General features: G+C 43.2%; 1 protein-coding gene across 2 annotated transcripts; it reads right to left on the bottom strand.

Annotated features, from left to right (window-relative positions):
• Window positions 1–3,627: 3,627 nt before the first annotated feature.
• LOC118312771 (bMERB domain-containing protein 1-like) lies at window positions 3,628–11,914 on the bottom strand. 2 transcript variants are annotated; one of them, XM_035637655.2, is made up of 6 exons: window positions 11,646–11,914; window positions 8,525–8,645; window positions 6,642–6,715; window positions 5,739–5,853; window positions 4,433–4,503; window positions 3,628–4,201 (listed from the first exon to the last, which is right to left on the bottom strand). In XM_035637655.2, the coding sequence occupies exons 1-6, from the start codon at window positions 11,722–11,724 to the stop codon at window positions 4,089–4,091; spliced, it is 573 nt and encodes a 190-aa protein (XP_035493548.1). In that variant the 5' UTR covers window positions 11,725–11,914; the 3' UTR covers window positions 3,628–4,088. The 2 variants fall into 2 exon arrangements, with proteins under 2 accessions (XP_035493548.1, XP_035493547.1); XM_035637654.2 differs by lacking the exon at window positions 11,646–11,914 and adding an exon at window positions 9,578–9,700.
• Window positions 11,915–11,992: the final 78 nt, after the last annotated feature.

Genomic DNA, 11,992 nt, shown 5'->3' with positions numbered 1-11,992 from the left:
GATAAATATTAAACTGATTATACTGAGCCACAAATCTCCTTGTGAGTGGGGAATAAATGTATTATAATGTATGTAGTTATTGCGATCATGTGCATGTTAAGTTTTTAGTCCTGTGCACTTTGTTCTTGCGGTATCCATGGCAACGAGTTGGGTGAAAAGGATTTTCAGACTTCGTTGTTTTTATCATTCAGTCTCTGTGTCCTTGCATACATGATGAGCATTTCAATCAATGTCAGATTGCACAAAAATACAGTATTTGAGGGCGGGAGATTTCAAATTAGGATTGAGACGAGTCTTCTTGAGGGACCATTCAGCGGACAGCGTTTTCCAAAGAAATCTCTCTTACCCAGAAAACCCTGCTTCTACTCACTTGAAGAGGAACGCCAGCTCAATTCAATATCACACATAAAAAGAAACCCCCAGACCACTGATGCCTACTGAGCCTCCAGTTCAGCTCTCAAAACCTAAAAAGTATTTTATGTTTATTTAGTGTCCTTTTTATTTATTTGTGCAGCTAGAAACTTTCATGGGCTACTTTGATAGCTATTTTGACGACAAGCCTTAAAATATATTACTATTAGCCTCAGTAGACTATTCTCAATTGCTGCTCAATTCTTTGAGATGTGAGTATACATACGTACATTATCTTCAAATTAAGAACAGTCGCGGTCAAGAAAAACCTAATAAACAAAAACAAATCAAGAAAAGTATTTATTAGTGTTTCAGAGAATTTAGTCACATGCATTATGAATGTATATTTTAATAGCAGTAGCTACTTTTTTATTGAAAAAAAGTTATGTGCTGCCAGATTGATATATTCACTAATTGTGCCAGTCCATTTACTTTTAGTGAAATGAAACAAAATAATTGCACTCTGTACTTTATCACATTTTTCACCTTGAAGAGTAAACTGTGCTAGATGTAGACATGGGCCCTTTAAAATATTTCAGTTTCAGTGGAACTGTCCGACAGCATTTCACATTTGCAGCCCTTTCAATTCCCAAGACACAAACACAGGTAGCCGACATGTGGCACGTTTAAAAAATGACAGTGTTGATTTAAATATCTTTGACCAGTCAGTACGTTTATTGTACTGATGAGACAAAATGTTGACATAGGACTTAGTTCATTTCATCACAGCTCTAGCTGAGAACAGTTAAGAGCCCTGCTCATTATAAAAACAAGTCCGTACTCTCCCCCTATTCTACTAAACGCGCAGCCTTGCATGAGAGTCAAGCAGGGTTCATTAGATGGCACAACCGAATGAAACAAGAAGTGAGAGTGTACCATCATTCATAGTAACTATAGTAACAGAGCAGTGACAGCTCCTGTTCCCCTGATTATCACCCTCGTGTTTCATGGCACGCTCACAAGCACAGGTAAACATACATGCACACACACACACACACACACACACAGCGCCTACGTACGCACGTTTTCTCCCTCATTTTATTTCTCACACACTTTCGTACTTTCACACACACACACACACACACACACACACACACACACACACACACACACACAGAGCTGTGCAGGTGTGCGGGAATACGGTGTTTGAGTGACAGTCTTGCCCTTTTCACGTGGAGCTCACTGAGAGCTGCCCTTGTGGAAGCTCAGCGTCGCCACAAAGGATGACTCACGCTGAAGATTAGACCCCGCCAACTCTGTGCCCTCCCACTCGCTTCCTCTCTTACTCTCCATCTCCCCTGCTCTCGGCCACTTCAACATCTCGCCGTTTCTCTCGCCCCGACTCCCTCTCCTGCGGCACCGTGTCTTTCCTGAGAGGCAACATCGTCGTGTCCACAGAAAATTCGCGAATCCTTATTTGACCCTGGCACAGCACAGTGAGGGCGGGTAACACACCCTCCAGCTGGCGAGAACGGCTGGTTCTGGGTCTCAATGTGAAAACTGAGGAGCAGAAATATGTCACACACCCAAGTCTTGACAAAAGAAACGATTACTGATGAGAGGAAGATCGTCAGTGAGACACGGAGCTGTATTTATTTAGAATGTGGCTCAATCATTGGAACAGACGTGAAAGCAGAGTAATTCATTTCTGTATGAATCGATTATTTTGCCTGAGACAATGGAATTTGTGTACTTGCGAGTCAGCAGCTTGGTCAACTAACCATAGCCGTCTCCATCAAAACGTATCAATGAATACAGTAGTTTTGTTTTGGCAAAACAGTTGTCTGTCTTATCCTGCAACAATTTGAAAAAAGCCTCATCAAAGTATTTACCTCTTCTCACATTTTACCTACACACACCCACACGACAAGCAACAATCTTCTTTATAAGTTGCACACAGTATTCAAAAATGACTGGCGCACATCTAATTCCTCTGTGTCTTCATGATGCCACCACACATGGTAGCTGGGTGAAGTGACCGAATATCAAACGATGTGGAGATTGAACAAAAGAGATAGCTTTATTCATGTGTCCATCCCAAGGACTAGTTCGGAGTAAACCATAAAAGGAACGCTGTGTCAAACATGCACAGTACATGTACTGTAAACTGTGAACTACTGTGAAAGATCAATCGCAAATGTGTCTAAAATGATTGAAAAGAGATGAAACTTGACTTCCAGTCACACAAAGCATCCTTGTGTTTACCTAATCTCCAAACTGTTGTTAGTTGAAGGGAGTGACAGGAATTCAGAGGCTCAACTATGGTTGAATTTCTGTAATCATACACAGGCTACATTATCCCTCTTGAGAATCCAAAATATGAAAATCAACAAAATGACAACATTTTTTTTTTTGCTTTTCATTGTGCAACCATGGCAGGACGCAAGTATTTGTTTTTTGTCTAACCTCTAGTAACCATCCTATTTTCTTATTGTAAATATGGGGTATATATGGTTGCTATGGTGACTGTTCTTCCTGGCAACACAGAGATGTGCTCTGGAGTTTGATTGGCCACATCATCCCTGTGCCCCATGTCTTGTATGTATAGGCCACTGGCTTATAGACACTCTAAAGGTGCATATTCAGTCCATTAAAAAAAAAGATGATGTGATTTATGGTGGTAACAAATATAAAATGTTTCATCTCTTGCTGGTAGATTTATAAGACACAAAAAGTACCCATTCAAAACAGCATAAAGTGTGATGCGTATCACTGGAGAAGTACATATATATATATATATATACCGTATATTAGTTCTACTTGTTTGCACTGTTAATTGAATACCGATCAATATAATTTGTGGAAATGCATATCTATAAAACAAAACTGAGACTAATGGACAAGGAATGATTAATTCATATATGAGTAATCTACATCTGCAGATGCTTATGTGTATTTAGTGCCATATGGATATGGATACATTCTTTACGTATGTTTTAATACCGTATTTGTCCCCACAAAACTCTGCAAGCGCTTTTTTTCCTCTGCTGTCAATGAGTTAGCTCCCTCAGTCCTATACCTTGAATACTCCTTAGAAATATCTAGTAAAATAATGTAGCAGGAAGCATTGGTCTGGAGTTGTGAGGATGAGCGAAAAAAGAACCCCATCCGTTCTTCCCTCGCAAACCACCACTTTTCAAAAGGTCATACCCATTAGGAAGGAATCAAATCACAGGCAACTTCGCCATTACAGAGCTTCTGATTAATGTCATTAATGTTATTGTTTAATTAGTGCTGTCTGCGTCATGCTCATTATAAGTTGTGCGTCTCGACTGTCCTGCTGACTCCTGCAAAACATCTCCCCCTTTTTAATGAGCGATGACAGTTATCATGGCTCAGTGGAGTCTTTAAATATAAAACTCTGAACCTAAAATAAATTTTGGTGGGGCAGTGATGCATTACAAGAGTAAGAATGAAAACAGCATTGGAAGGAGAGACTGAAAAGAGAGAATGAAAATGACATTTTGATTTGAAATCCAGCGAAACAGGGGTCGCAGGATTGAAAACACACATCAACTTTGCAACATCCTACCCCCTCCCTCTGGGAAATTGTACCGCTGCACTGCTCCGTCCATTATTTCTGAGTCTTTCTCGGAGTGAAAAGCTGAAACTGGAAATATTGACTCTTGTGCAGTGGCCATTTTGGGGCTCGTCAGCCTCTCCATTTTGGCCCCCGTCTACATGATGGAGCACGTGAAGCCACAGCACTCCTTCAGCAGGGTGAGGCCTGTCTTGGTGAAGGGAGAAGAAGTCTGCTGAGCCCTCGATGGCACCCGTCTGGTTGGTACACCTGCAGGACACGGAAATCACACAGAGAGCAACCGAGGAAATAAAAATTGTGTGTTGTAACAAGTGTGTGACAAGAGACAACTCAATTCATGTCTTTGATTCTGATGTTGTCTATGTCAAAGCCCTTGAACAAGACAAACCTTTGAAACACAGACAATATTTGTCACCGCATACTTCCTCGGTTGGTAAAACATACTTTTACAAAGTTGCAATTGGTTTAATGCTTAAATACCTGTCTTCATTATATTTCTTGGGAATTTGGAGTTCAAAAAATCTGCCATTTCTTTATCTTCTTCTTTCTCCCTGTAGAAAATGAGAAAAAGACATATAAAATGCACTCGAGTACATGAATATATGAGTCTTCTGTTCCCTTCAAAACGTAAAGCTGGCAAAAATACAGCCTGATGGGCGTCACTTATGATACATGGTCGAAAATTATCTCTAGTTCACACTCCCCGCGCCGATCCTCTGTTCCACAAGTCCTGTCTGAACATCTCAAATATCTATATATTAGAGTATAAAAACTATCGCCTAAAATCCGCAGGAAGACGTGAGAAATAACAAAAGAGAGATATCAATATTCTACGGTGGATAACATGGCCCTGAGCGCCGTCACGTCCTCTCTCCCCACCCATCCGTGACCACACTGTTATTCTCCTGCTTCGTGCCTCTCATCTTGCCATGCAGCCCTTCAGTGCTTTCACAGCAGGCTGTCAGCTAGCAGCGGTCGACCTCGATCGAACAATGTCTGATGCTGTCGGAGAATCGGAGTGGAGAGAGGATGAAACCCCCCCCCCCCCCAAAAAAAAAAAAACTTGCCTCTGGAACCACATGTGGTTTTCCGCCATCAGGTCAAGTGAGTGACGAGAGTTTGAACCATCAATGTGGGTCAGCTGAAAAAAAAATGGATGCACTCTAAGTCGATTACATGGCTGAAGTTCTTTTTGAGTGCAGGACGGAACATCGCAATACCGTGAGAGCGGCTTCATTGCGGGTTCGACCTACAGTCAAGTCATTTGTTTGACAGCTCTGCATTAAGAAAATATAAAAACTTGCAAAGATATCTTCGTTATCTATCTTCGTTATCTATCTCCAGCCTGATGAGGGGAAAAAAAAACCCAACCAGCAGGAGCACTTAGGAGGCTCAACACAAAAAATATTTTAAATAACCCTTTTTAACTAATGGCAGCTGCTATTCCAGTCCTCACTGACGCATGCTGACACATCTGTGATTGAAATGGCTCTCCGCTGTGCGCTCTGCACCCCACCCTCTGTCAGCGCTCTGCCTCGGGAAACGTTCCAGGGTTTTAATGCAGCGCAGTGGGACGTCTTTGTGGAAATGTGCACATGGGCGATACCGAGCTGCGACACAACTTTACCAGCATTAGTAACTGTGAGTGGATGTCTCAAGCCGACTCTGATCAGTCATCATCAGAATGTTAATTTTTTTAATTTCATTATCCGTTTTCAATTAGTCACCGACAACTCCTAGTGGCATACGGCCGAGCTGTGATCAAACCACAGAGGCAGAGGCACACCTGAGTCTCTCAAACTCCACATCGTCTACCAGGTAATCTCTTGTCTCGACCAGCTTGTGTATCTGCTGCAGAAGTTCTTCCTCCTTCTGCCGGTCCTCTTTGGACTTGTCGTTATCTGCAGCACAAAGAAAGAAAACACGTGAATATCGATAGTTTGTCCCAGATTACCGACTTGACCCGCTAATATAATGGGGAATTAAACAAACCATATCAAGGTAAACAGTAACTATATGTGGAAATATATCCATCAATATTGTGCGTTTGTTTAGGCATTTTAGGAAATACAATTACGTGCTTTCTTTCTCGTGGCTGTACGTTAAGTAAAGCATTGGAGGTTGGACGTGTTTAGCTTAAATTCTTTGTCTGCTGTGACCACTGTCGAAAACCATCAACATCCAGGGAGGAAATGTGTTAAGTTATATACCCAATCGGCAACCCACCGCGACGTAACCCATTGGTTTGTGAATGGCAGTTATTTTTTTTGGAAACCAGATGTAATCACCTTTGGATGAGCGGGGGATGGACCTGACTGAGAGCTATAGTCCCCTGCACATCCACCTACACCAGCAACTAAATGCACCCATTGGACAGTACTAACGGTCAATCACACGGTATCTACACCCCAATGGATACGGTGCCTTATTGTTTCATTTGACTTATACACAAAATGAGCGTCGCGCTGCATTGAAGAAGACTTGAAACTAGCGATCGAGACCATAAACTCCCCAGGAAAATGTTCACTGACGTAATACATCAAGTGAGAGGTAGAGTCATTTTCTCATAGACTTCGATAGAAACTGGCTTCTTTTTGAAACCGGTGGAGTCGCCCTCTGTTGGTCATTTGAAAGAAAACATGCACAGCACAAACGTCCATTTTTATATACAGTCTATGTGGTATCCTACCTGGTATGGAAACTAATTTGTGCAGGTCCTTCTTCAGTCGAGTGATCTCCTTGCACAGCTGAATGTCATCCATCCTGCACAGGTATGATGGATGATGGTACATCACACACACACACACACACACACACACACACACACGCGCACACACAAGCACACACGCTTGTAAGCAGTGCACAAACTCCATATCAGTCCCTTTCTACTTTAAAGGGCAGTGAGGAGGTAAATTTTGACTCTCCTCGATGGGAAAATGAAATTCAAACAGAGAAGCCTGGACATCGATCTTGATTTTCACCCAGGAGAAGACACAATCTCCACTGAGCAGAAATCCCAGAGGCGCACTCAGGATCAGATAGCTTTCATTCGGAATCACGCGCTTTCTCTTTGGATGGCCCTTCAAGTCAGAGGATCATTACTGACACTGAGGTGGGCTGGAAGCCGCTCGGTGCCCTCGGAGCCTCAATCGCAGCAAATGAATCTTTGTTTTTCTTTGCAGGATCTCACAGGACACGCGGGGTCAGACTGACTTATGCACATTACACGCATTGATCAGTGTCAGCAGAGTGAATGTTCCCACCTTACTTTTTCTACCTGTCATAGTAGACGCTCTGCACAGACATGTAGGTATAGAGAAATGGCCATGAGGTCTGGAATACAAATGCCGCGCTTTCCTTAACTCTCCATCTCTGTCTTCTTCCGTTCCTCCCCCTCCTACAGTCACTCATTCTCCCACTGTATCTGCATGACTCTTGTTTGCTACTCCAAACACGCCACTCTCACTCACCTTCCCCCCGCTGCCGTGTTACTGCCCATCTGTCAGAGGAGTAGGTGAATACATATCCGTGCATTAGCGCCGCTTAGCGGCGGCAAAGGTAAAGCCATTGAAATTTTAAATGGGGGCCAGCGTGGGGTGTGATGAAAAGAAGAAATGAGAGGAGAGAATGAGGGAAGATGTGTTTCAGATACCAAGGTGCACTCTGCAGTGAAAAACAATAATTCTTACATGATTTGAGCTGCTCTTGGTGAGGACAGTGAGGGAAGCTGATCTATGGGTTGTTGTTGCTCGACAAAGTGTCAAAGTGTCTGCAAAGTCCAATGGTCCGACACTTTGGTTCAAATTGAAATATCGTGGCATTTTTTTTTAGATGGACTGACAAGTTGGGTCAGTGTGGAAAAGTAAAGTAAATGTGGCACTGCACTTTGGGATTGGTTTGGCATTGGTTGAAAATCAAAAGGTGTAGACCCCCCGAACTGAGTTGTCTTAAATGGCCATTGTGCATCACATAAAGACTATTTGAGGTAACAACATTTCTCTTTTCAGCCTTTCTCTGATGTCTGAGTTCAAACCGTACCTCTTTTGTCCCCACTGGTAGATCTCATAATAGCAGAGTCATGTCTCCTCCTTTTCATCCACTCATTATTCATATATTCTGACGTGCGATGAGCAGATATCACATCGCCAAAATATGTAATCTCCGAAATTAATCAGAAACAGACCAGCACGGAATATTAACTGAATATTCACTTTTCTTCTCTTAAGGGATCTGGGATGCTCTTTTTTTTTTAAAACCTTTAATTGTATTGTTTTGTAACAGATCATATCAGGAGAGCAGCACGTACAGACCACATGAACCAAACACAGACACATCTAGCCAATCAAAACAATCGACGCAACACCAGTGACAAAAACACAACACTTAACTGAAAGGTTGAATATATATAAAAGGTTCATATATTTTGCTTAGTCAATTCCAATGCTGCATATTCACTACCAAAATAAACACTGAGGGTCGCTCTTACTAGACGCGTTGTTTTTGTTTCCTCATTTCCCCTCAGACACTGATGAAACCAAGTGAAAGCCGCGCTGCTGTTGCCAAGTCACTCACATGTATCTGAGCTCTGACTCCCTCCTGACCAGGACATCTCGGATCCTTTCGATCTTACAGAGCTCCCCCTCGATGTCGTCCACGGTGATGGTGGAGTCCGCCATGGACACCACATCATCTTCTGAGGGAGAGAAGAGAGAGGACATCTTGTTTTCAAAGGAGAGGTGTAGAACACTTTTCTTTATTAAAGAAGACTGAAAAAACACCACACAGAAACAGAGGAGCATCAACGGCAATAACCTAATCTACATTTAAAATACATGAACGGCTGCAGCAGATGTGGTTGGAATTCGCTGCTTGATGAGGAGCAAAGCAGAGCATCACAACTAAATTACCACGTGTCAGGCTTTGGCACGACTCTCTCTCCCTTTCTGTCACATGTACGCACACACACACGCGCACACACACGCACACACACACACACACACACACACACACACGCGCACACACACACGCACACACACACGCACACACACACACGCACACACACACACACACACACACACACACACACACACACACACACACGCACACGCACACACACACGCACACACACACACAGGTAAATTGCATAAGCCCCTGGGTCAGCCCCCCCTCCCCTGGTATGTCTGTCAGACATCTGTTTAACTTGCCACATTTTGTTGTCGAGAGACACAGAATCGGATCTAAAAGTCTCTCCCAGCTTGAGCTGATACGATAATGTTGTAATAATGAATTAGTCATCTGACAATATACTAATCACATATCATTGTTACGGATGTGTCATATGACGATAGATTGAATATCTTTGGGTTTGGGTCTGTTGATTGGCCAAGACAACAGACCTTTGAAACACATCACTTTGAGCTCTGGGGAAGTGACGGACCAAGCAACTGATTGACAGAATAAACAAGAATAAACCTCATTGTGAGTTGTAGCCAGACTCCCAAAACACAGTTTTAGTCTCAGTTATCAATGTAATCAAAGATGCACTTCAGGAGTCAACAAATGAATATTTCACATGAACAAATACAAAAATCTTTCAGTTACAGGACAACTTTTAGAGTACTGTACCTGCCGTCAAATCATTTCAGCACACAGTACTTCATTTTCATTGAGTGGGTTCTAATCATCTCTACAGAATAATGAGATGGCAGTCTGAATCCCTAGAGGAATATTCTCTTCCACACACAGCAGCTCCTCTTTCAAGAAATTAAATAATCATATCCTGCACAGAGGGGGCCTCGGTGACACTGTGTTTAAGTGTGTGCGTCACTGTGCGTGTCACACTACAAACCACTCCCTGTGCTTCTCCTTTCAACTGTATCCTTTGAAAATGAAATTGACATTGATTTCATCATGAAATTCTAATCGTAAGTCAACAATGAAAACAAATACTCGTTGGTTTGCAGGATGGTGCCAAAGAAGGCAGAGGAGGTCGACTGGACAGCCGGCAAGAGAATGAGCTGAGGATGCAGCCTGAGGAGGAGGAGGCGATCGAGGGGAGCTGGAGACTGGTGGAGATGAGCCGGTTATGGAGAAGTGTGCACTGTGAGGTGAGCGTGGCAGACATTAGGGGGTCCTGAAGTAAAGGGTTGCTCAGACACAAGTACGAATGCCAAAAGACTCCAAAAGATGTAACTAGCATCTGGCTTTTGTATTTTAGTTCCACATCTCATTTTTGACTTTAATCTCAGGGACTATCTAAGCCCCCCCCCCCCCCTCTAATTTTATGACCTAAATGTCAGAAATATCCACCCCTTCCCCTTTTTTCCCGGATGTGTTATTATAAAGACAGTGTTCAACATGATATCACAGGCATCGTTTGGTGGATGGAGACATCATGTCCTGCTGCAGAGGTTATTCTGCCACTGTGCAGTTATGACTCATCACTAGACCTCCGTGAATCCTCCCCTCCGTTACACCTTTTCCCTACTCTGACTCTCTCCCAGTTAACATTTTTCCTCTCCTCATTGCACCCCACGTTTCTCCTGCCACCTCTCCAGATCTTTTTTTTATTTCAATTTATTTGTACAGGCTTTGCTGTGGCTCTCTCTATTTGTTTTTTCTTTTTACAATGGCTCAATGTGCTTCACGCCTAATGAGGTAGAACAGCATACTGACAGACAGAGCAGCCGGATAAGAGACCAAGAGGCAGATGTTAAGGAGAAGGAGGAGGAGGAGGAGGGACGAGGAGAAGGCGTGGACAGATGGAGAGACCACAACGAAGAAGGCGAAGAGGAATAAAGCAAGGTTGAACTCTTCCAGTAAAGAGAGAAAAATAAATAGATAGAGGAATTTGCAAACTTCCCAACAGACAGATCACAACACAGAAGGCGTTTCAGCACCAAAGAGGCACAACGCTGGTAATGATCCTTTCCCTCCGTTATCACGTAAGAGAGCAACGAGCATCAGCAAAGCATATTTAAGTGTTTACGATACTGTTTTAGTGAAAAGACAGACAATTCTCAAGTTACGGCTTCTCCAGTCTGACGCGCTGCTTTCCTGTTGCCTGGACATCTGAAGACACACTGGACTTCAGGAGGCTGGGATGGGACACTTGTCTGTATCGACTGATTCTTCATAGACCAAATGATGGATCGAAACAAATACAGTCTGTCGAACACCAACGCAAAGATGTAGCCATTCTTGTCCAGTCCCACAAGTGTGAATGAACCCTCACTTTACTATTACACAAGTAAGGACAAACACACACACACACACACACACACAGGATGAACAAACACCTGTGGATACTTGACATTTTCAGATCCGCTTCCTGTACTGCGACTAGAACAGTACATTGATTGTACTATTAATTATCTAATTATTATAATTAGGCTTTTATTATTGTTATTATTATTATTATTCATAATGTTATTTCTTTAAACATGTCTGTGGGACCTAGAACAGAAATCATTTGGTGGTAATGCCATAGATTCTGATGATGTACATGAAGAAACACATCAAGGTCCCTATAAATTCAATACTCACTATCCCAAACACACTGTTACTCTCCCGTACAGATGATAATGTTGTCAGATTAGGCACATACAAATAACAGGAACATTTACTGTAGGAGGTTCAAAATATATACACAAACTGAGTCAGTAGGCAGTGCAGTGTCTGTGTGTTGGTTCACCTGGTTTGCTGGTTTCCCTGCTCCACTCCGTGCGCTCCAGTGAACCGTACTGACGAGAGGAGCCTCGCCTCTTCTCCATCGGTCCCGCAGCAACAAGCAGCTTCTCTTCTCTCCTCTCTTCCAGGTGCAGAGGATGGAGAAGCAGCGAGGGAGAACTACAGGAGGGGGGTGCGTCTCTCAGCCTCAGTTTGATGTGGTGTCTCACTGACTCACCGCCAGGGTTAGGCGGAGAGGGAGCGAGATGTTCCAGCTGTCCCCGGCAGCTCCGGCAGGTGTCCGTGTGGTCTGTGGCGTGTGAACACTGCTTAACTCAAAACCCCTTGCTGCACCCGAGAGTGGGTAGTGCT

The sequence above is a fragment of the Scophthalmus maximus genome, chromosome 8 (genome assembly GCF_022379125.1).
Source record: "Scophthalmus maximus strain ysfricsl-2021 chromosome 8, ASM2237912v1, whole genome shotgun sequence".
In the NCBI taxonomy this organism is placed as follows: Eukaryota; Metazoa; Chordata; class Actinopteri; order Pleuronectiformes; family Scophthalmidae; genus Scophthalmus; species Scophthalmus maximus.
The sequence above is the reverse complement of the archived record's forward strand: the minus strand, read 5'-3'. Positions and strand labels throughout refer to the sequence as shown.

What these genes read in the sequence shown, in the direction of transcription:
- LOC118312771 (XM_035637655.2), bottom strand. Translation starts at nt 11,724, where the DNA reads ATGGAGAAGAGGCGAGGCTCCTCTCGTCAGTACGGTTCACTGGAGCGC. An exon ending in GTGGAGTTTGAGAGACTCAG is followed by an intron (nt 4,504 to 5,738) that starts GTGTGCCTCTGC and finishes CATTTTCTACAG; the next exon opens with GGAGAAAGAAGAAGATAAAG. An exon ending in AAGAAATATAATGAAGACAG is followed by an intron (nt 4,202 to 4,432) that starts GTATTTAAGCAT and finishes CGTGTCCTGCAG; the next exon opens with GTGTACCAACCAGACGGGTG.